Raw genomic sequence first — 27,875 nt, 5'->3', positions numbered from 1 at the left:
AGCAGGTGCTCCATAAATGCTGATTGGATGCAGGCATGAATGAATGAATGGAGCCGGTGGAAAGATCTCTGGGGTGTGAACTGCCTGGGCTCCCACCCTGTGAGCCCCTTGTCAGCTGTGTGACCCAGAGATCTTCCTAGGTTCTCTGAGCCTCTGCTTTCCCTCTGTATACGTGGGATGAAACAGTAATTGTAACCAAAACTTCTTCCCAGAGAGTCCGAGAGGCCGGGGTTGTCATCCCAGCTCTGCCCTTCTCCGCGTGACCTTTGGAGCCACTTCACCGCTCTCGGGCTCAGTTTCTGCATCTGTAAAATGGGGCAGACCCCACCACGGAGCACCTGAAGATACTTAACGTGGCTTTTGGGGGATTGAAGGAGGGAAAATCAGGGGCAGTTCTCCCCTGCTGGGGTGAGTGCTCCAAGGAATGAATAGGGGGTTTTAGGCAGGAGGCGCCTCCCACCCCCAGCTTCTCGGGCGGCCGAGGGCTGTGAGGGACGCATGCGCAGAGCAGCCCCGCGGCCCCTTTATAAGCGCCGAGGAGGCGCTGGGGCGAGCGGAGCGCAGGGCGCAGGGGCTGGACCCGGCGCCGAGAGCGGGCCGAGCTGAGTCCTTTGTGCCTGGGGACCGCCCGGGATGCGTCCGAGCTAGGAGTCAGGTGGGGGTCCGTCGTGGGGAGGGGTCTGCGTTGGGGGGAGAGGTCCCCGGATTAGATAGAAGCCCCCAGAATAGGGAGGGGAGCCGAGGGGGGAAGGGAGTCCCGGGTTGGAGAGGAACCGCAAACGGGGAGGGGGCTTGGCAGTGTCAGGGGGACGCGGATTTGAGGATAATGTTATCCAAGGAACGTGGAGATGACCCCACGGTGGGGAGGAAGCCGAGCTGGGGGTGGGTCTCAGAATTGGGGGGGAACACTGGGAACCAAGGGTAAGGGAGGGGCACCCCAAGTTCAGAGAGAAAAGGGGAACACCCAGGTGCTGTATGGAGGACTCCAGAACAGGGTACCCCAGGGTCTGAGCTAAGACAGCCCAGGATTCTAAGTGGGGATCCCCAATTTGCAGATGAATGGAGGACTCTGGGCTGGACTGCAGCAGGGAGGGGGCACCCAGATCATGGGAGAGGGTCTGTGTGGAGAGTGAACGGCTGCAGGGAAGGGGCGCCCTGTGGTCTCCCTCTCCTTGTGGCCCTGGTCCTGTCACCACATCCTAACTCAGGGAGAGGGCTCTAGGGGGGCTCCATCCCAAGGTCCTTGTTCCCTCATACCTGGAGTTGGGGTGCTGTCCCTTCTCCCAGGGAGCACACATGGTCTCCTAAGTGAATGCTGGGTGGGAGCTTTATAAAGCCCCTGTCACGGATGAGGACCTCTGAGGGGCACCCAATCCCAAGAAGGGGGCACCCCCAGCACCTTCCCCTCTGACCACATCCTCACAACAAGACACAGACCTCAGCCTCACCTCCTCAATTCCATCTGTCCCTGTAGATGCGTGTGGAAGTACTGCTTGGTTTGGGGGCACAGGCGCTGGGAAGTAGAGGCTGGTTTCCCAGCCTGGACAGGAACAACCCCCATTCCTGCACGCGGGGCTTTGTTCCTCTCAGCAGCATTAGTGGGAGACAGCCAGGCTGAGGAGAGGGTTGGCACTGGTCCCCAGCAGGGGAAGTGGAGGAAGGGTGGGGAGAGAGGGGTGGGCAGAATGTGGGACCCCAGAACCCAGAAGCCTTTTGCTCATGTGTGGACATTACCAATGGAAGGTGCCCCCCACCCCAGGCGGTGGGGGCTTTGTGTGCGAGTGTCTACCCCATGCTGGGAGAGGGTGTGTGCCCATAGGGGGCTCTGGGGTCTTCTATGAGTCTAACGTGACCGAGATCGTGTCTTTGTCAGGAAACTTGTGCCAGGGGCCACGACACCAGGTGGCAAAATGATGTGTGCCTTCCGGTCACCAAGCCCCATTTGTCCAGCCCGGTGTGTGCCAGGGGCTGGCATAGCTGTGTGTGTGAGTGTGCGGAGCTATGTCTGACAGTGTGGCCTCATCGCGGGGTTGACGTGGGGAGGCTGAGACTGGGTGTGTGTCTTTGTGCAGAAGACGTGCTGCCTGTCTTGGAAGTGCCTATATTGTCTTTCTTTGTTAATGTCACTGGGAATCTGTTCGCGTGTGAGTCTCCCAGGCTCTGAGTCTGGGGTGTGCGGCTGCGTGTGTGCCCTACGAGTACAGCAAGGGCTCTCTCCGTGTGATTGGCAGTGTGGATCCAGGCATGGGGGTGTGAGATGTGGTCTGTGTGCAGAGTCAGAAGGAGCTAATGAGGGAAATGTTGGCAGGCGGCTCAGGTCCCTAAAGGGCAGCCTGGGATGATTTGCTGAGCCTGGCTTCCTTTCTCTGAAGAGTTTTATGTTCACACCCATGCACACAAATATGCCCTGACTCCCAGGCCAGAAACAAAAACATGTGCTCACAGCCCCTGCCGAGGGGCACCTGGACCCACACATCCAGAGATCACACTAGGTCCCCTACGTGTCACACAGTACACAAAGCTGCTGCAGACCCATGCATACATCCACACATCACAGGTGCAACCTCATGGACATGGATATTCTTGCCTGGACACAGCACCTGGTGCACACCCGGGTGCAAACACATAAAAAAGCCTGCTGGCAAACTCATCTTTATTCAGTGCCCACTGAGACAAGAGGTGGGTGTGAAGGAGAGGGACACACACACACACACACACACACACTTTCCTTTCAGGCAGCCCCTCCTCCCAAGCCCTGTTGGCCCCTGCTTGCATATGCATGAGGATCATGCATTATTCATGAGGGACGGGCCCGAGACAGCTGTGTAAATGCTCACCTCTGGTGGCCCTGGGGAGGAGGTATTTTAAGAGAAGAGGTGTCAGTGTGTGAGAGTGCAAGAGGAAGGGATCTAGTGCGTGTGGGAGGACTTGTGCGCGTGGGGGCGGTGCACCTGAAGCTGTGTCTGTCATTATATTGGGCCCTCTCTGTGTATTTGGATGTGTACATGAGGTTCTGGGTACAAAAAGCTGTTTTTTTTTTTAATTTAACATTTCTGGGACTTCATAAGTCTCAGCTTGTTCTGTCCTCACTATAACCCTATGAGGTATGGTCTGGGTGATCCCCATTTTACAGGTGGGGAAACTGAGGCACAGAGTGATGAAGCAGCCTGTCTACGGTCATGAAATGTGTAGGAAGTAGAGGCAGGGCTTAAAGCTAGATTATCTGGATGTAGCCTGAGCTCTTAATCATACACTGTGTGTGTGTATTGTATGTGTGTGTGTGAGAATTCTCTGAACTCACTCCCTCTTAAAGCTCTATTGCCCCACCCTCTAATACCCAGAGTCCTGCCCAACCCTCATACCCAGCCAGGACTTGAACAGCCATCAGGGGGCCCCACACTTGCTCAGGGTTCCAAGGGCGAGAAATGAAGAGAGCCTGAGATGGAGACAGAGGTTGCTGAGGTTTACAAATTGGTAGCTGGGGGCACATTCCAGGCCTGTCCTCTGCCCTGCTGTGCAGCTCCAGGCAAACCACTAACCCTTTCTGGGCCCCTGGGTGCTACCACAGAAGGCAAGGAGACCAGGAGGGCGCGTTCCTGCCCCAGAGTTCAGCACCACGGACAGGTCCCTCTCTGCAGGAGCCGCTAGCAGCTGGGAATGGGCCCTGAGGGCCTCTGAACTCTATCTGTACTCTCCCCTTCTCAAGGCTATTCTTTTATTGGGGTGAGGACGCAATAACTGGGTTTCTAGTGATGCTCTAACTTCCCCTCTGGCCCCACCTCCTGAGCCCCATTGTGGGGGTGTATCCAGAGGGAGGCTTTGGGGATGGGCCACTCCCAAAGGGAATAATGTGAGGTCTGGGAGACCCCTGCTGTGCTCCAGTTCCTGGAACGGGCCTTGCTTACAGTCGGCTCTCAACAATTACCTAGTTTATGCCCCTGGGCCACAACACCTACAGAAGACTGGACAGGCACCTGGAGTTTCTCTGTGGACCAGGAGGCATCTTTGCCAGGCAGTGTGAAGTCAGGGGGAGGATGGGGTGGGCAGGGGTGAGGCCCCTTCCTTCAGCTGGGTCTTGGCAGCTCCTTAAAAATCCCGGAAACCAAGAATAGAATCTTAGCAACAACCAAATCCTGGAATTGAATCTGAGAATCGTGTCAGTCAGCAGACCCAGATTAAAAACTGGCTTGGAAGCCAGCCTGCTGCTAGGACTGGCAACCCTGGGCAGACTGGAACTGGCTGCTGCCCTCTAGGAGCCCTCAGTCTGATTGGGGAGGCGAAGCTAAAATATGGGATTTTGATCTTGGCTGTATTAAGGTCAGTAATAATAACAAGAGCTGAAATTTACTCCTTCATCCTAGGCAGCTGTAAGCATTTTAAGTGTACTGACTGTCTGGACTCATCTATTCCTTCTGACTACTAGATTTTATCCCCATCTGACCTACAAAGAAAGTGAGGCACAGAGAGGCTAAGCTACTCGTCCAAGGTCACACAGCAAGACACAGGCAGAGGGGCAACCCCAGGTCTGATTCACTCTAGCATCATGCTTCTGACCATGAGACTTTACTGTTGGGATTCTGAAGTCAGCTGGTCCCGGGCTTGGATCCTGGCTCAGCTCTTGCTTGCTGACTGTGTGACTTTGAGTGACATACCAGCCTCTGTAAACCCCAGTTTCCATATCTGTAGAGTGGGGGGACTTGGTCCTTCATGTCTGTTCTCTGGGAGTGGGGGTTGTATTCACCGCTCTTCTTCCCCCTCCCTCTCTGTCTCATTCCAGGTCCAGGATGGGGGCCACATCTGTCTGGGCCTCAGGCCTCCTCATGCTCCAGATGCTGCTCTTTGTGGCAGGGGAGCAGGGTGAGTTGGCTTACTGGGTGGGAGAGGTTTGATTCTGGGTGATTGACAAGATGGGGTAGCTTTTAAACTTGCAAGCCTTATCCTGCTGGTTACCCACCTTGGTCTAGAAAATAAAATGAGAACAGATGAAAAAGGCTTTTGAACAGTCAAAAGAGAACGAGGCACCTGAAAGGTTATTTTTAGTCATTGCCAGTGGAGGCTGGAGATTCCCGCCTCTCACTGTTTTGCTGAGATGAGCTAAAGAGAGAGAAAAAAAAAGAGAATCATGCAGAGATTGATTAGTGATGCCTGCCACAGGTGGGGCACTAGCAATAAAGGTCTAGCATGCCTCTCTCTGGAGTCTCTCCAGGGGTGGTCAAAAGCCCCGGCTTTAGAAATGTCTCCTGGTTTGCTCTGTGGGCCAAGTACAGTTCGCTCACAGGCTAACAAAATGACATCTCTGGTCCTCAGTTTCCTCAACCCCGTCCAAAAAAGGATGAGACATGGCTACAGGTGGTTATGAAAATCATAGAAGGTGCTCCACAAACACCATCTCCTTTCCAGTGGCTGCCTCTCACTTAACTTTTGGAGAGACTATGGCTCAGAGGAGGAAAGTGACTTTTCCCATGCCACACAGTGAGTGAGGGACACAGAGTCAAATCCGTGGCCTCCAGGGTCTGCACTTCAAGTGGAGGCAGAACCGTGAGAGGATCTGACCCCATGACTCCTCTTCTGCTCACAGATTGGGATGCAGATCAATGATCTGTACGCTGCATTATGTTGTGTAGACAGCCTAACCTCTCCAGGCTCAGCCTCCTTATCTGTAAAGGGAGGGAAATAGCAGTCTGTGCTGATCCTCCCTCTGAGTCAGGCCCTTTCTCTGCCTTCTCCACTGCAGGCACACAGGACGCCACCACAGCTGCTGCCACCACCGAGAAGGGGCTCCGCATGCAGAAGGTGGGGTCTGGGTCGGTCCGGGCTGCACTGGCAGAGCTGGTGGCTCTTCCCTGTCTCTTCACCCTGCAGCCACGGCTGGGTGCAGCCCGGGAAGCCCCTCGAGTCAAGTGGACCAAGGTGCGGACCGCATCAGGCCAGCGGCAGGACTTGCCCATCCTGGTGGCCAAGGACAATGTGGTTCGAGTGGCCAAGGACTGGCAGGGACGTGTGTCACTGCCTGCCTACCCCCGGCACCGGACCAATGCGACGCTGCTGCTGGGGCCGCTGAGAGCCAGCGACTCCGGGCTCTACCGCTGCCAAGTGGTGAAGGGCATCGATGATGAGCAGGATCTGGTGCCCCTGGAGGTGACAGGTCAGTTGGGGGGGGAGGGGGAGGGTCAAGGCTGTTGGTGGGAGGGGCTGAGCCTGAAGCCCGCCCTCTGAACGCCGCCTTAGAAATCACTCCCTGAACAGTGATTCCTTTTAAATTCTTCTGATAAAGTCCTGAAAAAAAAGCCTCCACACGTACCCCGCTCTCTTTAGCACCTCTCTTTCAGCTAAAAGAGCAGCCTCTGGCTCAGTCTCCCGGACCACAGGGCTGCACAGGGTTTCACGACCTTGTTTGAAAGCCCAGTTCATGGCTCTCTACTTTCACATAAGGCAGAGGATATTGGCTTTCTATTTAAAATGGGAATACACATTTCCTTTTACAATAAATTTGTTTGTAAAGAGTAAGGCTCTTTTTAAACAGACAGTTGAAAATATATCTTAAGTAAATAACAGTCCTCAAATACCTGCTTGGCCAATTCCTGTATTAAATTCTTTCTGCTGAAATATCCAGTGTAGTTTGTTTTCCTAACTGATCAAGGTGAACAAGGCACAAAAAACATTTTTTAAATTCTTAAAGCAAAGTCCTAGAACAGGGCATGGCACACAGCAGATGCTCAATATTTCACAAATGACTCAGGGAAAGGATTGGGCAGAAAATAGCCTGTGGACTCCTGCTGGGAAGTTGATTTCCCTTAACCTATTGGCCATGGGCAAGTCCCCGCCTCACTACGTATTTTATTGGATCAACCAATCATCCCCTTCCCAAGGTCTCACTTCTCAAAACCGATAAACCTCCAAGAATACTTATAAGTGGTAAAGGAAGTGAATTCCACCTCTGGGTTCATGCATTTATTCAGCTGAACATCTACTGAGCACCTACCACGTGCCAGCACAATGCTGGGAACATAGCCAGCTGCTGTGTTCTGGGAGCTCTCCGTTTGATAGGATACAGCAAAGTAACTTCATTCCTTTGTCTTGCTCTTGTTCATTTCTTTCATCTCTAAATCACAATTGAGTCGCAGGAAGCCTATCATTGATGCTTCACATCCTGGCTTACATCTCACCTCTTCCAGGGAGCCTTCTGTGACTCCATTCCCAGGCTGGGCAAGAACCACATCTGATCTCCCATTGCTGCCCATGCTTCTCCTATCAGTGCATGTACTTAGTTCTTAAAGGGCAATTTCTCTCTCACTCTTCATTACTCTTGCCATCTCCACTACCTATAACCCTGGGCATGAAGAGTGCTATGCTTGGAGTCGAAACTTTCTGGATATGAATTCTCATCCTTGCTGTGTGGCCCTGGACATCCCTCAACCTCTCTGAGCCTTAGTTTCCTCCTGTGGAAATGGGGATAATCAGGACTGTTGCAAGATTTCAATGAGATAATGCTTACACATGCACTTGTACAGGGTAACTATTTTGACAAATTCTAGTCTTTTATGGTCACTGCTATCAATTTACTCATCTGTTAAATGAGGGCATATCAGTTTCACTCCCTCAATCACCCTAGAGCTGTGCCTGGTGCTGAGTAAACGGATGTGGTACAGGTCAGTATAAAGCAGCAGGTCTCTTATTATCAGACTGGTGGAGGGAGGGGGCATTCTGCAAGAGGGAGGTGTGTTCCTGAAGATTCCAGCATAATTAGCCCCTATCCTGGATGTTCCCCCACAGGTGTTGTGTTCCACTACCGGGCAGCCCAGGATCGCTATGCGCTGACCTTTGCTGAGGCCCAGGAGGCCTGTCATCTCATTTCGGCCACCATTGCAGCCCCGCGGCATCTACAGGCTGCTTTTGAGGATGGCTTTGACAACTGTGATGCTGGTTGGCTGTCTGACCGCACTGTTCGGTGAGGGGGTACACAGGGTGGGAAGATGGGGAGCCAGCCCATCTGGGTAAAGATGGTCCTTGGAAGGGGGGGCCCAGGAGCACACATTTGAGAGGGACCCCTTCCTTCTTTTGTCAGGTATCCTATCACCCAGTCCCGTCCTGGTTGCTATGGTGACCGTAGCAGCCTTCCAGGGGTGAGAAGCTATGGGAGGCGAGACCCACGGGAACTTTATGATGTGTACTGCTTTGCCCGGGAGCTGGGGGGTAAGTCTGGGTTTGGCAGCACCTCCCCCAACCTTCCCTGAGCCCGCCAGCCTCCTAGCCCCCAGCCCCCCTAACTTCTTGCCTGACCGTCTCATCCCTGTCTAAATCTGCAGTCAAGACTTGGGCCCAGCCCTTTCCCAGAGTTTTCCTCCTCTTCAGGAGCCCCTCTCCCTTTCTGAGCCTCTCCGCCTCCCGACTCCTCCCGTCTCCTCCTCTGTGTTCCCTCACTCAGCCCCCCTCCCTCTCGGAAGCCCCACTCGCTCAGGGGCCCGAGTTACCTTGTTTGTAAAAATGAGCCAACGCCCACTTTCATCCTAGCGATGCGTGAGGGTAACAGCGGCGTTCTGGTGCATGGCTTTGCAGCTGTCGCCACCTCGTTTAGGGTGTTTGGAGTGGGTCCCCCATCCCGGGCTCCCGGGGAGGAGTAACAGCCCTCTGACCTCCGCCCGCGCCTTCCCGCAGGCGAGGTCTTCTACGTGGGCCCGGCCCGCCGCCTGACGCTGGCCGGCGCGCGTGCTCAGTGTCGCCGCCAGGGCGCCGTGCTGGCCTCGGTGGGACAGCTGCACCTGGCCTGGCACGAGGGCCTGGACCAGTGCGACCCGGGCTGGCTGGCGGACGGCAGCGTGCGCTACCCGATCCAGACGCCGCGCCGGCGCTGCGGGGGCTCAGCCCCCGGCGTGCGCACCGTGTACCGCTTCGCCAACCGCACGGGTTTCCCTGCGCCTGAAGCGCGCTACGACGCCTACTGCTTCCGAGGTGCGTTGAGGCCACGCCCCCTGAGAGCGTGTGACTGGGTAAAGGCCACGCCCCTGGGAGCTGTGCAGAGGCCAGGCTGGGTAGAGAAAAGTGGAAATCTACTCGACGATAAGCCACGCCCTCGACCGAAGGCCACGCCCACAAGATATTTACTTTCTTCGGAGCCTTGCGGGGGTGGGGGCGGGAGAAGAACCGAGCCGCACAGGAAGCCAAATTCAGGCGGGGAAGCCCTGTTTAGGGTCTGGGCTGTATCTCCTGAGGTCTCTGAAAGACAAGGCCCTGAATGGAGCCTCTCTTACCTGGGGCCACGCCACAAGCATACCTTGGGGAGGAAGTGATGTCTCGACTAGCCACCACCCGCGAGCAAGCACCCTGGACGACCCTCGCCCCTGGGGTGTGCCCACAGACTCAGAAATGGCAAAGGACACCACCAAGGAGCTAAGTGTTATGTATAAGGGGGAAAGAAGAAACCCCTTCGTAGGAAGGCCACGCCTATTAGGCATTTCTTCCCCCACGGGTAGGAGCCACGGTCCAAGTCTGACTTGCCCCGTAAGAGTGGACCACTGCCTGAGATTCGCTAGCGAGTCACGTCGTCCCTTCACCCCTGACTATAGTTGACTGACTTTGACAGTGGGCCCCAGCCTGAACAGTGGGAGTGATAACTTTGTACTTAACCCTCTGGGGAACCCCGGACACCACCCAAAGAGACAGAAGGGCACAGAGAGAGAGAGATACAGAGGTGCTGCAGCATGCTGAAAGGTAGGCAGACCTCAGCTGAACTTCCCAGCAACTGCTGTGCCTCACACAGCCTCTTCTGCTTTCTCCCACAGCCCATCACCCTACACCACAGCATGGAGACCCAGACACCCCCTCATCTGGGGATGAGGGGGAGATTCTGTCTGCAGAAGGGCCCCCAGTCCAAGAACTGGAGCCCAGCCTGGGGGAGGAGGAGGTGGTCCCCCCAGACTTCCAAGAGCCTCTGGTGTCCAGTGGGCAGGAAGAGCCTGTGATCTTGGCAGAGAAGCCAGAGTCTCAAGAGGCAACTAGCCCTGCCCCTGGGGGTCCCACACTAGCCCCAACGCGGGCCCTGGAGGTTGAAGAGGAGTGGCTGCACATGGTGGCCCCCAGTCCCAGCAGCACAGAGGCAGGCACAGTGGCAGGTGTGCACACAGAGGTGACCTCAGGTGGGCCCACGCCCAGGAGGAAGGGGCGCTTTAAAGGGTTGAACGGGCGCCACTTCCAGCAGCAGGAACCTCAGCCAGGGCTGGAGGGGGTGCTCAAGGCCAGTGCCCAGCCCCCAGCCCCAGAGGCTGCTGGAAATCACGTGGAGCACCCCCTGGCCCTGGGAGCCACAGACTCTGCAGGGAGCGGCCGGAGCCAAAGCCCCTGGGAGGTGCTGACCAATGAGGTGGATGTGCCTGGAGCTGGTGAGTGGGACCCAGGGGGCAGGGGGACCTGCCTGGGGAACCAAGGGGGACTGGGGAGGAGGTTCTGAATCCCAGCTGGCTCCCTGGCCTCAACAAGCCTCAGAAGCCCCCCTTTCCTTGGGCCTGGAGCTGAGGACAAACAAAGGATCTGCCAAGCGATGACTACAACTGCTATCGCTGATATTGTTGCAGGTTCCCCTGGTGGCAGGAGCCCCCCAGAGCCCTGGCTGTGGCCCCCAACTGTGGTCCAACCCAGCATCCCAGGCCCCAGCAGGGCCCTTGGCCTGGAACTAGAAGAAGCTGAGGGCCTCAGCGGGAGGCCAGCCACCCCTGATCTGCCCTGGTCCCCCTTGGAGGCCACTGTCCTGGCTGTCAGCCCCTTGGAGGGCCCCAGCACTGCCCCCAGGGAAGCATCCCCCACAGTCACTTCCCCAGACCTCCCTGTCATAGCCATGCTTCGTGCCCCCAAAGTGTGGCTCCTACCACACTCTACGCCCCTCTCCACCCAAGCCAATGGGGTCGAGGGACGTGGTGAGACCATGGCTGCTGCCCCACCCTCTGCTGCCTCAGAGATAGAGGACAGCCCCCAGGACCCCATCCATCCAGAAATGTATTCCTTGCCTCCCTCCTTGGGCCCAACAGGACAGGGTGGAGAGGGCACGTCGCTGTCACTCAGTGGCCATGAAACAGGAAGTCCCATGGCCCCTTTGCAGGCAGTCACAGATGAACAAGCTGGAGCCAGTCCTGACACCCCCAGGGCGGCTTTCAGAGAAATTGGGGGCATCCGCCCTCCTAGGCTCGGCAAAGCTGAGCATCCCAGCCCCAGCCCACAGGTCTCTATGGACAGGAATGTGGCAGCCAGTTTCACCCCCACTGAGATTGCCATTGAGCCGGTGGCAGTGAGGGACATCTCAGGGTCTGGGTCTGGGGTCTTCAGCACTGCAGAGAACCCCACCTCCAGCCTGGCAGAGGCCACAATGGACAAGGCACAGGGCATGTGGCCATCAGTGCACAGCAAAGCGCCAGACCCCTGCCCCCCATCTGCACCCTCAGGGGTCCCTGGAGTCTTCCTGACACCTGAGGGAGCCCTGAGTTTGGAGACCTGGACTGCTTCCACTGGAGGAGCCACAGTGGGTCCCACGGGTGCCATAGCCACACTGGACCCTGGAGATGCTGGTGGGATTTGGGAACCTGGATCCCACGCAGTTGAGGAAGCTGCAAGCCCCACCTTGAACCCTCAAATGGCTACGGATTCAAGTGTGGTGACATCCCTCATGTCCCCGGACCAGGGGGACGAGGCTGGCATCCTGGCCATGTCCCCAGTGACCTCTTCAAGCTCCCCACCCCAGCCAAAACTGGAGGGCCAGATGGTGACCCAGGGGATGCTGGGGGCCTCAGCCCCAGGCAGCCCCCCAGGGAAGCCCACTCTTTCTCCCTGGATACTGACAGCAGCCAGCACAGACAAGCCCATCTCAGTTTTTTGTGGGGAGCCTACAGCGCCATGGGACTCCCTTGGCACGCTTCTGCCTGCCTCCCTGGGGCCAGAGGAATTTGAGCTGGAGGACTTGGCAGGGAGCCCAGGTGTGGAGGGCTTCTGGGAGGAGGCAGCGAGTGGAGAAGAGCCAGCCCTGCCAGGCGCCCCTGCAAATGGGAGTGCAGAGGAGGGTGAGTTCCGAGCCCATGGCCTCACGCAGCCCAAGGTGGTCAGGGCTTGGGGATCAGGGGCTGAGGGAGCCCAGAGCTGGGAGGAAGAGTCGTTCCTGGGAACGTGGGGAGGGTTTGGAAATGGGAACTCATCGGGTAGGGTTGAATTCCAAAAACAATGTTCCTGGCAGGGACAACAGGCTAGGCAAAGGCCAGGAGGTCAAGTTGTGCTTGATGCCCTTTGATGTACTTTGATGCCAGCTGGTAATGAGGTGTTGGGTGGAGTTTGATTTGGAGACCGAGTTCAGTCAACAAATCACGTTCATGCCCACTGTGAGCCAGACAGAGCTCTGCGATGCTGGGGTCCAGCCTTCAGTGATGCCCCAGGCTGGGGAGGACAGAGCTACTACACACAGACACCCTCCAGGTGGGGCCAGAAGGAAGAGGTGTGGCCAGGAGGAAGGAGGCAAGTGGGAATTGCAGCTGGAATTCGGTGGTGTGGATCTTGGGGGTGCTCAAGACAGAGGGAAGGTGTGTGCTCCAAAGCTTCTGGAGTGATAAGCATCACCCCCATTTCACAGACAGCAAACTGAGGTTTAGGCATGTATATCACTTCCGGTTAGGTAGTGGCCAGCTTTCAAGGGGAGCCCAAGTTTGAGTAAGCCTTAGCTGCTCTGTACCCCGCGGAGTCCAGGGAAAGCTGCTGGCCGCCCTGTTCTCCTGGGGCCTGGTCTGCCCTGCAGCTCAGCCTGCAAATTCCAGTGCCCCACCACCCTGCCCCCGCTACCGCTCACCCCACCTTTTTTTTTTTTTTTTTTTAGGAGAGCAAGTGAGAGGCTTTTATTTAGAAAATGAGAGGACAGAGCTCCCAGCTAATGCCAGGAGGGGACAAGAGAGCCCCGGGGTGGTGCGTTGTCTAGGGGTTTTATAGGTGGTGGAGAGACAAAGGGCTAGGGATGTGCACCTGCTCAGTGGTCCCCAAAATGTTTATCTTTGAAGAGACATGAGACATGAAGTTTCTTACTATTCTTCCTGGTTATTTGCAAGAATTTACTGCTCTGATTCCCTCCCAGGCTAGCAGCTTCCTGGGCTGGGAGCGTATCACTCAAGACTGCAGTGCTTTGCTCCCCAGGTGGGCTGAGTTATTGTCTGTTTGTTAAAAGAGTATGTTAAAGTTACTTTTTAACAAATTGGGTTTTAAAATGCAATCTTATTTTCAAGATGGAATCCTTCCTGTTTGTTTTGGGCTTGCTTGTTACATTGCCCAGGTGGCAAATCTCTTGACTAGGGGCTGGAGGAGGAAAAGCAGCACCTGGGTAAAGTCAGAAAAACAATTGGGCCCCCCAGCAGTCCAAAGCAAATCCCACAGTGGATTATCTTGCTTTGTTTTTTCCGGAGGCCCTCACCCTACTGCCATGGCCCCTGTCTCATTCCGGGCAGCTGCTGCTCGCCTCGCCTTTTTTTTAAGTCCTGCCATATTGAGCTGTTTTTTTGGTCAAGCAGCAGCTAATTAAAAGTCACTTTTTCTGAGTTGCAAAACATGTATTAACACAACTGGTTTTACACTTGTTCCCTTCTTTGAAGACAAAGTGTCATGGAGATGCAAGTAGTGGATGCAAGGTTTCATTGCCCGCCCTGTCACCTCTGGGCTCTGTAGCAGAATCACATGACCTCTGCTCAGATGCCCCAGAGGCAGGCAGATCCCAGGCAGAGGTGCACGCATCTGATAAAGGCTGACGCTTATTGATGACTGCCTGTGTGTTTGGCTTATTCTGAGCATTGATTGGAATCAGCTTGGTTAATCCTTATGATGTGCTTGTGGAACAAGTTCCAGTAAGACCCTGCTTTACAGATAGGGAGACTGAGGCACAGAGTGGTCAGGTGGCTCGTGCAGAGTCATGCAGCTGGAGAGTGTCAATGGTGAACTTTGAAACCAGGCCATCTAACAACAGAGTCTCTTGTCTTGATCGCTAGGCTGTACGATGCTTATTTCGCTGGTGTAAAAAATAGACACCTGAGGTCTCAGGGAGCAGGAGCGCTCACCAGGGAGGGAACAGAGAAGGGGCTGCTTGGGGGGGATGGGCAGACAGAAGGAGGCTCAGTGCCAGAGGAGCTAGGGAAGGGGTGGTCTGAGAGGGCAGGGAAGTCACGTGGTGATGAGCCCTCAAGCCCATGGCTGGATCTGTCCTGGACTTGGCTGATTTCTTGGCTACCATCTGAAGCCAGCAGCAGCCTGGGCAGAGTGAGGCATTCAGCGCTGGGGGAGACCAGGGTGCCTACCCACCCACCCGCTAGCAGCAGAAATGCTAATGAAGCCAAAAATAAATGCAGCATAGCAAGCGACTGAGTCACCGCCAGTCTGTGGGCAGGTGTCAGCAGCTCGGGGCCCCTGGTGGGGCTAACACATCCCCAAGCCCTGCAGCCCCACGCATGTGCACACATGTGCTGAGGCGGCGCCGAGGACAGGACACGGCCATGGACCTTCCAGTCAGGTGTGAGGGCACCTGCCGCCACCCCAGGCACAGGGCTCAGCTACTGCAGGTGCACCAGCAGCTACTCTGATTCAGTTAATAAGCAACTGTTGAATGCCTGCCGTGTTCCAGATCCCACGTTGAGATCAAATCCCTTATCCTCTGGAAGCTGACGTTTTAGAGCAACACTCTAGAACATTCCCAATGATAGAAACGTTCTGGAGCTAGGTTGTCTAACATAGTAGAAACCAGGCACATATGGCTACTGAATCCTTGAAATGTGTGGCCAGTATTGACTGAGGGATGACGTTTTTACTTTTATTCCATTTAAATTAATTTAAATAGCTATATGGGTCTGCCTCTCTAACTACATGAAATCTGAGCAAGCCTGAAGGAGGTAGAGAGGACATGCTGAGGTCTGGGGGAAGAGCCTTCCAGGCAGGAGCAACAGCCCATGCAGAGGTCCTGAGGCAGGCCCCTGTCTGGTGCGTAGTAGGAACAGCAAGACCAATGTGGCTGGAGCGACATGGGCAAAGGGGAGAGAAGTGGAGGTTGGGCAGGGAGATGCCGGAAAAGATCGCACAGGGCCCTGTGGCTGCTGTGAGGGCCCTTCGGCTTTTCATCTGAGGGCAGTGCGGAGCTATGGAGGGATTTAGGCAGAGGAGGGACATAACCTGACCCAGGTTGACATAGACTCTCCTGGTGGCTTTTGGAGAACACCTGTGGAGGCCAGGAGACCCGGGAGGAGGAGGTGCTTGTTACCACCTCAGTTTCTGGTGAAGCCCAGACCAGGCCAATACAGAAACAAATTGTGGGTTACAGGGGCTGGAGAGAGGGCCTTAAGCTGGGCTTCCAGAGCCTTGGAGGCCAGTCTTGGCTCTCGTACTGTCTCCCTGTGTGGCTTTGAACCAGGCCATGCTCTTCACTGGGACTTGGTTCTCGGGTCTGTGCTGTGGAGGGGTGGCTCACTGTCCTGACGGGGGCTAGGGGTTGGCTTGTTCTGCCCCTCCCAGTCTCTGGGGTGGAGACCACCCACCAAGGCATCTGGGTCCCTGAGATGGGGAGGGAAGACCCTCCTCCCTCCAGAGAAAGCCAGCTGATGAGGGAAGTGGTGGTGAGGTGGGCAGGAACCCACATTCCTCGATACCCGCTGGGGGCCAGGCCCGTGCTGAGCAATGCTGAGATCCCTCGAGATGCCCCAGCCTGATACAGACAGAGCCAGACGTGGCATATGGTCAGGACTGGGGGAGAAGGATGAGTTATTTTTATTTCTGTTTTGTGGATGAGGCATCTGAAACTCAGAGAAGTAATTTGCCCAGGGTCCCCTAGTGAGTGGCAGAGTCAGGGGTTGAACCAACCTCTCTGACCTCAGAGGCCATGGTTGTAACCGCTGTAATCCACCACCACTCTACATTATAACCACTGAGGTTGCATCAGAAGAAGGTTGAACCACCAGAATGAAGGAGGCAATGGTTCCCACTCTTCCTAATGCTGTTCATACTCCACCTGGACCCTTATGTCCAGTTCTGTGCTCCAAACCGTGGAAAGTACAATGGCCAGCAGGATATGGCCAGAAGAGGGGCACAAGTCAGGGATGGCACTTCAGCCTGCGTTCTAGGAGAAGACCCTCCAGAGAAGCTTCAGGAAGCCCATTCCAGTTGTCTGAGGAGGGGCTTGGCCGCAGGCAGGGCAGCCCACACATTTGGGGGCTGTTCCTGGAAGGAGTGAGCTCCTTATCACAGGGGCATGCAAGAGGAAGCTGGCGACCACCTATTCGGAAGTTATAGAGGGGTCTCCACAAACAGGGTTTTTGGGGGTCGAAAGCCTGGATTCTGGGAAGGCAGGTGACGTGGTGGCCTGACTCCTTCCCACACTGCCTTGCGTGTCCATCCTGCAGCCGCCTCGGATCCCTGCGAGAACAACCCTTGCCTGCACGGAGGCACCTGTAAAGCCAATGGCACCATGTACGGCTGTAGCTGTGACCAAGGCTTCACTGGGGAGAACTGTGAGATCGGTGAGTGCCCCAGGTCAGGATCTGAACCTAGATTTGTTTGACTCAGAGCCCTGGGGTAACAAAATGCTGACTTCAGATGCCCCTTTCCCTCCCGCACTCCTTGCATCCAGTAAATCAGACCCAATTATCTGAACCAGCACCAAACAACTGAGCTCTCACCCGGGGACCAAGGCTCAGGTGTGTCACCTCCCATTACTACCGGGCAGGGATAGGATGGGAAGATAATAAGGCTCAGACTCTCCCCAGCCAAGGACCCCCAGGGGTCCTACCCTCTCCAGGATGAGCAGCAGTAGAGGCACGCCAGAAACATTGGATGTTAGCCCCAGTGCCCAACACAGGAAATATAAAAAATGATGAAATTATCACAATAAATAAAAGTGATCTAGTTTCTTGAGTCCTATGCATCATCTCACTGACTTCATAACCACAGTACTAATTGCAGAACTATAACAATGAATGCAAGTGACATAATTCTTAAGCCCTTTCATTGAGTCTGTACTCAAAACCACCTCTGAGAAGGTGCTATTATCATCATCACCACTTTGCAAAAAAGAAAAATCTCAGATTGGACATGTGACACCCACAGTGTCATACATGCTTCAGGTACTATCTACACAGGGTTTGGTAGAAGAAGAGCTCTACCTACAAACAGCTTTGTGACTCCCTGCAAGTCCTTGCAAATGCTTTAGAACTCAGTTTCCTTAAGTTGCACATTCTGGAGAGAACCCCCAGCTTCGACATTCTGTGGGTCTGTGTTTGCCAGAATATAACCTGCACTGTTCTTGAATAAAGTAGAATGTTCTGCACCACACTCCGGTTGTCAGCCATCCCAGTGGCATCTGCTCTCATTAATGCTAATTCACGTTAATTGTGTGAAGCTCTCCCGCCTTGACCTTCAGAGTCTTTGGGCCGTGCAGACTGCCAGGATGGATGGCAGGAGCGTGACTGCATCTTCTGCCTTGTTTCCTGTGGGGACTGGGAGCCCAGGAAAGGCTGACCTCTGATTCAGTCCTCTGCCTCCCCTCCAGATATCGATGACTGCATCTCCAGCCCTTGTGAGAATGGAGGCACCTGCGTCGATGAGGTCAATGCCTTCATCTGCCTTTGCCTCCCCAGCTATGGGGGTAGCCTGTGTGAAAAAGGTGAGTCTCTGTTGAGACCCCACAAATGGTACTAGGAGTAGGGTTGGGTGCTGGACTACAGGCTTCCCCCTCAGGTTCCAGGTCTCTGTCTCAGGTTCTACGGCTGTGAGTTGAAGAGGAGGCAAATTGTTTTTTTGACATAAAATTCACGTAACAGAACTAACCTTTTTAAAGTCTGTATGCAACACAATGGCATTTAGTACGTTCACTGTTCTTCAACCACCACCTCTGGTTAGTTCCAAGACTCTTTCATGAGCCCAGAAGTAAAGCTGGCCCCATGAGCCGCCACTAACTCGACCTCCCCCAGCCCCCGGCAACCTCTAATCTGCTTTCCACCTCAATGAATCTGCCCATTCTGTACGTTTCATCTAAATGGAATCGTATACTTGGCAGCCTTTTGTATTTGGTTTCTTCCACTCAGCATGACATTTTTGTGATTTATCCTTCTAGTAGCATTTATCAGAGCGCCATTCCTTTTTACGGCTGAATAATATTCTCTTGTATGAATGGATCACATTTTGTTCATCATTTCATCACGTGATGGATATCTGGGTTTCCCTCTCGTGGCTAATGTGATTAGTGCTGCTATGAACATTTATGTACACGTTTTACTTGAACACCTGTTTTCCTTATTTTTTTCCTGTTCTTTTTAGTGTATATACCCAGGAGAGGGATGGCTGGGTCCCATACGGTAATTCTGTGTCTAATTTTTTTAGGAACCGCAGACTGTTTTCCGCAGCAGCTGCACCATTTTACATTCCCACCAGCAATGTACATGGTTTCCAATTTCTCCATATCCTCTCAAACACTTGTTATTTTCCTTTTTTTTCAAAAAATTATAGCCATCCTAGTGAATGTGAGCTGGTGTCCCACTGTGTTTCTGATTTGCGTTTCCCCATGACTAATGATGCTGAGTATGTTTTCATGTGCTTCTTGGCCATTTGTATATCTTTTGGGGAGAACTATCTACTCAAGCCTTTTACCACCAGGGCAGTTGTATTCCTTCCTGAGACCGTTTCCTGAGTTCCTGGGTCCTCACAGAAGGTGTGACCAGATCAGAGCAGGAAACATCAGAGTAGAACCCAGGGTCTGGGCCTGATGATCTTCAAGTTGGATCCCTTCGTCCCACAAAGAAGCAAAGGAAATGTGGAAGGGGCACAGAGCCTTACAGGGTGGGGACAGGCCAGAGGAGACGGGCCATCTAGCCCAACAGCGACCTGAGACTGGTTCCTGTGTCTGATGGGAGACCAGCCCCTCTCACACTCCGTCCCACCTTCCAGACACAGAGGGCTGTGACCGCGGCTGGCACAAGTTCCAGGGCCACTGCTACCGCTACTTTGCCCATCGGCGAGCGTGGGAGGACGCCGAGAGGGACTGCCGCCGCCGAGCCGGCCACCTGACCAGCGTCCACTCACCTGAGGAACATGGCTTCATTAACAGTAGGGACTCTGGGGTGGCCTTTGCAGTCCTTTGCCAGGGTATCTCCCCCAAGGTCCCAAAGATACCACCTCTCTGAAACTGTTCGTTAACACAATCCCTGACTCCATTCGTGTGTGTGTTTATCCACTTGTCAGTTCATACCTTCACTTCATTCATTCACTTACCAAATATTTCCTGAGCACCTGCTATGTGTCAGGCCCCATTCCAGGCACTAGGACACAGCAGTGAGCCAGACACACATTAATCCTGTCCTCAAGGAGCGATGTTCCTCTGGGGATGTAGGCAAACAAGTAAATATCTAATTTAATAAGTCTATACTGTAATTAATACTATAATTTAGCTGGCCCTAAGTATGCTGATGACAAAATGGCCAGGAGATAGAGCATCATGGGGAAGCATCAGTCACATGGGAGATGAAATGAGGAAGTTGCTGAGCACAGACCTAGGAAAAGTGTTGCACTAATTAAATCTGGCATTTACTGATTTAACTCGTTACGCGTTCCACTGTTTGCTCGGCCATCCATTTACTCACTTTTCTCCCCATCCTGTCCCTTTAATTCTTTCATTTGTTCGTTGCCCGGCTCCCTCCCTTCTTTTTCCTTAATGTAATCAAACACGCCCATCCGACTACTTCCTCCTCGGTGACCCAGGGGCAGCCCCGTCTCACCTGCCCACCCCCGTGCAGCGCCACCTGCTGGCCGTGCTATCCCTTACTCTCATTTCTGCAAAGATCGGCCATCGCTTTGTTTATCCCTTCCTCTGCTGTTTAAGCCACACATAGTGGCAGGGAGGGCACCTAATTCCAGCCAATTCTGTGCCCACCTCCACCTCCCAGGTAAGAGGGGGCCTGAGTCCCTGCCATCTGGGAAATGGGGGACCATGACCTCGAGCCCACCCTGAGGCTGGGGCGGAGCCTGGGTCCTTGCCTCCCACATCCTACCTGCCCTTCTAGCCTGCACCCTAGACTAGGGGAAGGGCAGCACCCAGCCCTTATAACCCCCCACCCCACAGGCTTTGGGCACGAAAACACGTGGATCGGCTTGAACGACAGGATTGTGGAGAGGGATTTCCAGTGGACGGACAACACCGGGCTGGTGAGTGGCAGGGGCTGGGGGACTGGGTCCCTGCCATCAAGCCTGCTGACTAGGGCCCTGCCTAGGACAGAGGGACAGACGAGAGCCGTACTGGGTGGCACTCTGGTTTCACCTTACCCTCTAGTGTAAATTGTCTGCAGATGGCTGTCAAAGGTCCCCAGTGGCTGAGACGTGGGGGTTGGCAAAGGAACTTCATTCAGTGAGGCCCCACATCACCTCTGACTTCGCAGCCTTGTGCATGGCCCAGTCCACCCCGTGGCTGAAGCATGCCCCCCCTTACTCACCTGTCTGGTCCTCCCGCCATGGGTGCTGATATATTCCTATTTCCCTACATTCCCTGCTCATGCTGCAGCCTTTGTTACCCCTCAGTGGGAGCCCCGCAAGCAGCTCCTCCCACCTTCCCTTCCCCAGACTGGCTGCCTATGCTCTTCCCCCTCCACCTGGAAGCCATGGGGAGATTTTTTTTTTTTAATTGAGGTTAGATTCACATAACATAAAATTGATCATTTTAAACTGTAATTCAGTGACATTCAGAATCTACACAATGCTGTGCAGTCACCACCTCTATCTATTCCAGAATATTTTCAGTACCCCAAAAAGAAACATCGTACCTGAAGACCTTTTAAAATCATGTATCAGATCAGGATTCTCCCTGCTTCCAGCCCTCTTAGATAAAAAAAATCCACCTCTTCCTGCTGTGGAAAACTCTGGTGGACCCTCAAAGAGTTAAACTCACAGTTGTGACACGACCCAGAATCCCACTCCTAGGAATATGCCTCAAAGAGGTAAAAGCAGGGACTCATACTGACAGTCGTACACCCACGGCCACAGCAGCAATATTCACAATCACCAAGAGGTGGAAATAACCCAAAAGTCCATCAGCAGATGAATGGAGGAACAAAATGTGGTCCGTACCCACTCTGAACGCTACTCGGTCATGAAAAGGAGTGAAGCCCTGGCGTGCTCCAGTGTGGATGAACCTTGAAAACATCGTGCTGAATGAGAAGAGCCGGACACAAAGGCACTGAAGCATTTGGTTCCACTCACATGGAATATCTAGAATAGGCAAGTCTGTAGAGACAGAGTACATCAATGGTTACCCAGGGCTGGGGCAGGGTGGAATGGGGGGAGACTTAGCGGGTACAGTTTCTGTCTGGTGCGACGAAACGTTCTGGGACTAGACAGTGATGGTGGTTGCACAACATTGTGAAACTAATTAATGCCAATGAACTGGACACGGAAAATGATCAAAATGGTAAATTTTATGTTATATATATATTTTACCACAATGAAAGAATCCACCTCCTCTCCTATATGGTGAGAACTGGCCCCTGTCCCTTCTCTGACCACCTGACCACATCCCAACTCAGTCAAGCAGCTCCAGCCCCAGGCCTCCGTTTCGTTCCTCAAGCAGGACAAGCTCCGTCCTGCATCTGGGCCTTTGCATTAGCTGTTCCCTCTGCTTGGAACTCTGTTCCCTGCCTACATCATTCCTATCCTTGCATTCGATCTTCAGCTCTCCCATTGCCTCCTCAGGGAAGCCTCCGTGGACTTCCAGGCTGAGGTTATCTTTGTTCAACTATTTATCTAATGGTGACCCATGTGGAAAACTGACTGTTGTGGAGCAAGGCAGGAAGTAGGACTAGAAGTGAGGGCACTGCACCTCATAGCCAGAGGAGGAGTGCGTCAGGCCTCAGGGGCAGCCACCCTCAGGGTGGGCAGAACAGTGCCCATTGTAGAGATGGAAACACTGAGTCCCCTAACAGTTGAGTGGTTTGGCCAGGGGTGAGTCCTGCAGTGAGTGGTGACAGAGCCCCTGAGCACCCCCTGCTCCCCACTCCTGCAGCAATATGAGAACTGGCGGGAGAACCAGCCTGACAACTTCTTCGCGGGTGGGGAGGACTGTGTGGTGATGGTTGCACATGAGAGCGGGCGCTGGAACGACGTTCCCTGCAACTACAACCTCCCCTATGTCTGTAAGAAGGGCACAGGTATGCTGCTATTTACCACCACCCCAGCATCTCTACTGCCTCTCACTTACTGGTTCATTGTTTTATTTAAGTTCGTAAACAGAAGAGTCGTCCCAGCCCAATTTTCACTTTCCAGCACTATGTGAGACGACTCATTTTTTTTCCCACCCTTGCCAACTGTGTGTTCTCAAAATGTTTTGTTGTTTGTTCATCTAAGTAGTGAAAAAATAGTATTTAATTGTTACTGTAGTTTGCACATCTTTAAGGATGAAAATAACCAACTGTTCATATGTTGGTAAGCTATTTGTATGTATTTATTTTCCTATGTATGTGTTTAGATGTGAGTTCATCTCCTTTGCCTAATTTTCTACTGGCTTGCTCTTATTGATTTGTAAGAGCTCTTTACACATTAAGGAAACATTCCTGTGCATGCTCATGTTCATCTTTCTCTTAAACTTCCATCCTTCTTTCCATTTCTCTGCCAGTTTTCACATCCTTTCTTCCTTTCATTTGCTCAGATAATTCTTGCCTTCCATCTCCTTCATTTCCACATGCCAGCTTAAGAACTAAGGGGAAGGTTGTGGCCAGGAGTTTCCTGCCCCTAAGGAGCTCCTGGGTTGGGTGAGGAGACAGACACAGTTACTTCTAGCCCTTTGAGGTCACAGCTAGGCAAACGGCAAGACCTACTGAGGGGTGTGTCATTCCCAAGACCGGAAACCAGTTCAGCTCCAGTCTTGGCCGCTTCCCTAACTGGAGGTTCCTCCATTCCCCAGTGCTATGTGGTCCTCCTCCAGCTGTGGAGAACGCCTCACCCATTGGTGCCCGCAAGGCCAAATATAATGTCCATGCCACTGTCCGGTACCAGTGTGATGAAGGATTTGCCCAGCACCATGTGGCTGTCATCCGGTGCCGGAGCAATGGCAAGTGGGATCGGCCCCAAATTGTCTGCACCAAACGTAAGTGGCTGCCCCGAGACACCTCAACACAGGTTTTCAACTTCAATTAAAACATCTTATTACTACACGCATTGATGTGGCCAAAGACTTGCTTGATAATACAGCTTTGAGATACGAGAGAACTTACCAGCCTGCCTGGTGTGTCCCTCATTTCACCCCCATCCAAGGGAGGTGCTTCTCAACACCTTTTGCCACTTCCCTGTGCTCTCTCACTTCCCTGCAGCCAGGCGGTCCCATCGAATGCGGCGACACCATCACCACCACCAGCACCACCACCAGCATCGCCATCACAAATCACGCAAGGAGCGCAGAAAACACAAGAAACACCCAGCAGAGGACTGGGAGAAGGAAGAAGGGAATTTCTGCTGAAGAACCAGGCAAAAGAAAGCACAGTCCCCCTTCCCACACCTCCTCAGAGCCTTCACCTGGGGAGACAGAACCCAGAGAGAAACGAGGGTCTGGAAGGCCTCTAGCCCCAAACCACATCTCCCTCTACATAATCCTTTGTAAAAAGCTCCTCTCTCCTCTTTCTTACATACGCAGGTCTTGGCAGGCATAGCCATGTGTCTGAAAAGTCAGTTCTAGTCAGGCTGAACTCTGGGAGCATCACCCAGTGGAGGGAAGCACAATCAGCATAGATCATTCTTTAGTTTTGTCTCTTGTTTTGACAAGGTTGATTGCCAGTTGCTGAAATAAGGTTTTGATGAGGTTGCAAGAGTGTAGAGTTTTGCATTTTCATTAAGGAATTGCTTTTCACACCAGAGAATCAGGTTTGGTAAACCGTCAGAAGTCCTAAATGCAGGCTGAAGCCTTTAGTTAAGTCATAGCTTTGGGAGTATAAAACTGTATGAAAGCACACAGCTTGAACTTGATGGCCACTCCTCCTTCACCTTCAACTTGATTCGGTCTTTGGCCTTGGTGGATAAATAGAGTACTCAACTCCTATACACTGAATTTTAGGAATGTTGTTGGAACAGCCTCCCTCCATGCCCTCAGACTCAGGGGTCAGGACAGTCTGAGCAGTATGTGGACCATGGAGGGAAGGTGTATTGCTTACCCGCCCAGGTCTAGTACCCTGCTGAGATTTGTTGTTTCTGCATGTGTGATGTTTCTCTCATACACAGATGACAGGATTTTTAGGGCTCAACATGCCCAGATTTATTCCCTCTCCATCTCTCAGGGAGACAAAGAACCTCCTTTCTGGACCAACAAGGTGCCAAGTTTTCTAGTTCAGTGCCCATGCCCACCCCCTAAGCAGACATTGGTAGTATCCTTGCCCTGGGTCCTACCTTTAATCCTCACTCCGTCCCTGTCTCCATGCATTGCCTGGCATGCTAGAAACACTTAAAACTTATGTAGTGACGTCTACCTGCCATCATGTTTTAGAGAGATGAACAGTATTCAAACCAAAACACACACGCGCACATGCGCACACACAAATTTTTCTCTCGTGTTTTTAAGATTTTTTAAGTAGGAAAGAATTCACTTGGCCTTCCTCCCCGAAATCCACATCCTTTAAAAGGACTTTCCAAGCAGAGAGCCAGAATCCAGCTCCCTAATCTCTTGTGGGAAAGAGCCACAGCTTTTTCTCCATGTTTTGTTCACTCTCAACCATTCTCGTTGGGTAAAGTCTGTGGATTAGTTAGTGGAGAATGACCCCTCTGCAGGAAAGAAAAAATAAGGAAACATATGGTCTGTTAAGGGTTCAGTAGAGAAAAGTGTGTTGATTGAACCTTTATTCCTCCTGGGAAGTAGTAATCATAGTTGACAGCTATGGAGTAGGTACTTACTATCTCCTTGAATCTTCTCAGTGACTTAGCAACCATTATTTTCCCATTTTACACAAAACTGAGACTCAGATTTCTAAAAAGGCACTAGTTGGGAGCTACAGTGAAGAAAGGAGTATTTGGTCCTCCCTCTGACTCCAAATACTGCTCTCTATTTTGGGGGAAGTGGAAACATAATCGCACTCTTACACACACAGGCAGATATAGGAAAAGACTGAGAAGTGCAACCTAGACCTTCATCCTTGATAGCAGTCTTCAGTCTTCCCTGCTACAGACATTATCCATGGTTCTAATTTATGGTTATCAGTGAGAAAGCCCAGGGATATAGATTTGCCTTCTTGCTTTGATAATTCTTGGTTTAAAAAATATCTTAACAGATCTTCAGCCATCCATGAGACAAAATAATTTTTCTTTGCGGGCGGCAAAGGGGGATACAATTGGGGGGGTGTCTCGGTTTATGTTCCCTGCCCATACTCTCCTCAGCCCCTTGCCCTGCCCCCACCCCAGCTCCATGGTGGAAGGGGACTCTGGTCTTTTCTAAAGTGGGTGGTTTGTCTTCTGGTCTTTCCCCTTGGGATGTGTGTGTGTTTGCATGTGCTGGGTGCGTGGCATGCGTGAGAGTGCATATATGTGTGAACAGCTTTGGGTTCTGCTGGTTTTGCTGGGAGCTGCAGTGTTCTATGGGTCTGTGGTATTTGACACTGTGGACATTAATGTACTTCTTGGACATTTTAATAAAAATTTTTTAACAGTTCAACCCGCCTGTCACTTCCTGACACCTTCTTTCATTCATTCACTGAGCAAGTACTTCTTAAGTAACTATTATGACTGTGTATGGTGCTGGGTGCTGGGGAGTAGTGATAAACAGGACATACCTATCCCCTGGGAGGTGGTCAGGAAAGGCTTTCTGGAGAGGGTGGATGGAATCTAAAGGAGGAGGAGCATTAACTAGACAAAATGGGGAAGAAAGGAAGAGCGTGTCAGGCAGAGGCAAAAATCCTCTTGCAGTGGGGAAATGGCTCATATGGAAACAGCAAGGAGTCCATAGTAGTTTGAGCAGAGTGATAGAGGCAGAGGGTGGAGGAAGATGAGGTTAGAGAGGCAGAGGATGCGCCACTGAGGTCTTTATGGGCTGTAGTGAGGAGTTTGGGCATTTTCCTAAAGGCAACAGTGGCAATAAACACCATAAATGAAGTCAAAAGACAAATGCCAAGCTTGGAAATGTTTTTTTCAAAGCAGAAATAAAGGAGTTTTCGCCTTAATATATAAAGAACTCCTACAAATCAATAGGAAAAAAGACTAATCCAGTAGCCAAATGGACGAGGGCTATGAACAAAGAGTTCACAGAAAAGGAAATAACAGGTTGCTCTTAAATGACAACATGTGTTCCACAAAATAACACACATTTTGCCAGAACACCAAGAAATGTATATATTTTTTAAAAGGCAATAAGCAAATAAATCTAACAAGGGAGTGACCTTGAATAGATCAGTGATAAGATCTGCCTGAAATACGAATGATTTTATGATTTACTCAGCCACTTGCACCTAAGGTGAAAGTGGAAGGTATTCAGATTTACACATAATAAGAAAATTGCAAGTGACAGCCACAATAAGAGACCATCTTTTACCTATCAGGCTGGCTAAGGTAAAAAGTGATAACACACAATGCTTGTGAGGATGAGGCAAAAGTACATGCATTACTGGTAAGGTATAAATTGACCGCACCTCTAAGAAGAGGTGGAGCTCACTGTCAAAAAGGCAAGTTTTGATCTCTTGACCAAACAATCCTGATATCCTCATTACATTTGCACTTGTGTGTGATGGTAAGGGTACTTATTAGTAGCAGCAAAATATGAGAAATAATCTAAATGTCCTCCATACAAAATTATGGGGCATCCAAATAATGAATACTCTGCCAAGCTTTGAAAGAATATGTGTGTGTGTGTGTGACCTTTATATGCTGATGGAAGTTATCTCAAAAATACATTATGTAAAAGAAAAATTATTTAAAATACGTATATGGCACATGAATGTTCTTAGCAGTGTTATTCACCCTTGCCAAAAGGTGGAAAAATCCAAAGGTCCACCAACTGATGAATGAATAAACAAAACGTCTATTCACACCATGAAATATTACTCAGCCATAAAAAGGAATAAAGTTCTGCTACATCCTACAATGTAAATGAACATCAAAAACATGCTGTGTGAAAGAAGCCAAATACAAAAGGCCATATATTGTAGGATTCCCTTTATATGAAACGTCCAGAACAGGCAAATGCACAGACACAGAAAGTATAGTAGCAGTTGCCAGGACAAGGGTTGGAGGAGGGAGGAATGGGGAGCAACTGCTTACTGGGTACAGGATTTTCCTTTAGTATGACGAAAATAACCTGGAATTAGAATAGCAGTGATGGTTGCACAACACTGTGAATGTACTAAATGCCACTGAACGTACACTTTAAAATGGTTAAATGGTGAATTTTGTTATGGAGTTTACAATATAGGAAAATGTGTTGCACACTCTCATCTGTAAAAATGGGGCAAAGAAATATACATTCATGTTTGCTTGAATGAACATAAAACGTCTCTGGAAGGACATGTAAGAAACTTGAGATGTCTCTGGGAAGTGAATTTGGTGGTGGAGAACAGGAGAGAGAGACATTTTTCTGAATAACTAGCTTCAGGAAAGATTCTTTCCAGGTTGTCATCCTGTAACTCTCCTCCAAGTGGGCCCTGGAGACTGCCACTCCAACAGCGCTGGTACTGAGCAGAAGGAGGGCTCCCTCAGCTCAATGGAGCCACCAAACTCCCAGGGTCTGAGTCTCATTGGTCTGCCTGCTTCTATGTCCATCCTTGGGCCAATCAGGATTGCCCAGGGGGGTGGGCCACAGCACTCAATGGCCGAGCTGGAAGAGGATGGAGTCAGTCCCTTCTACTCCCTTGGTATGGTGTACTTTACACTCAGATATAATATACTCA

General features: G+C 52.0%; 1 protein-coding gene across 3 annotated transcripts; it reads left to right on the top strand.

Annotated features, from left to right (window-relative positions):
• Positions 1-524: 524 nt before the first annotated feature.
• NCAN (neurocan) lies at positions 525-24,788 on the top strand. Of its 3 annotated transcripts, none has more exons than XM_036895578.2 (15): positions 525-655; positions 4,778-4,857; positions 5,735-6,145; positions 7,774-7,948; positions 8,066-8,193; positions 8,656-8,949; positions 9,780-10,376; positions 10,569-12,041; positions 16,389-16,505; positions 17,534-17,647; positions 18,928-19,086; positions 20,099-20,181; positions 22,028-22,172; positions 22,925-23,107; positions 23,335-24,788. In XM_036895578.2, the coding sequence occupies exons 2-15, from the start codon at positions 4,785-4,787 to the stop codon at positions 23,664-23,666; spliced, it is 4,284 nt and encodes a 1,427-aa protein (XP_036751473.2). In that variant the 5' UTR covers positions 525-655; positions 4,778-4,784; the 3' UTR covers positions 23,667-24,788. The 3 variants fall into 3 exon arrangements, with proteins under 3 accessions (XP_036751473.2, XP_036751474.2, XP_036751475.2); XM_036895579.2 differs by having other exon boundaries at positions 23,331-23,606; XM_036895580.2 differs by lacking the exon at positions 22,925-23,107 and having other exon boundaries at positions 23,331-23,606.
• The last annotated feature ends 3,087 nt before the right edge of the window (positions 24,789-27,875 follow it).

The sequence above is a fragment of the Manis pentadactyla genome, chromosome 12 (genome assembly GCF_030020395.1).
Source record: "Manis pentadactyla isolate mManPen7 chromosome 12, mManPen7.hap1, whole genome shotgun sequence".
Classification (NCBI taxonomy): domain Eukaryota; kingdom Metazoa; phylum Chordata; class Mammalia; order Pholidota; family Manidae; genus Manis; species Manis pentadactyla.
The sequence above is the reverse complement of the archived record's forward strand: the minus strand, read 5'-3'. Positions and strand labels throughout refer to the sequence as shown.

What these genes read in the sequence shown, in the direction of transcription:
- NCAN (XM_036895578.2), top strand. Translation starts at nt 4,785, where the DNA reads ATGGGGGCCACATCTGTCTGGGCCTCAGGCCTCCTCATGCTCCAGATG. An exon ending in CTTTGCCCGGGAGCTGGGGG is followed by an intron (nt 8,194 to 8,655) that starts GTAAGTCTGGGT and finishes GCCTTCCCGCAG; the next exon opens with GCGAGGTCTTCTACGTGGGC. An exon ending in TGTCTGTAAGAAGGGCACAG is followed by an intron (nt 22,173 to 22,924) that starts GTATGCTGCTAT and finishes TCCATTCCCCAG; the next exon opens with TGCTATGTGGTCCTCCTCCA.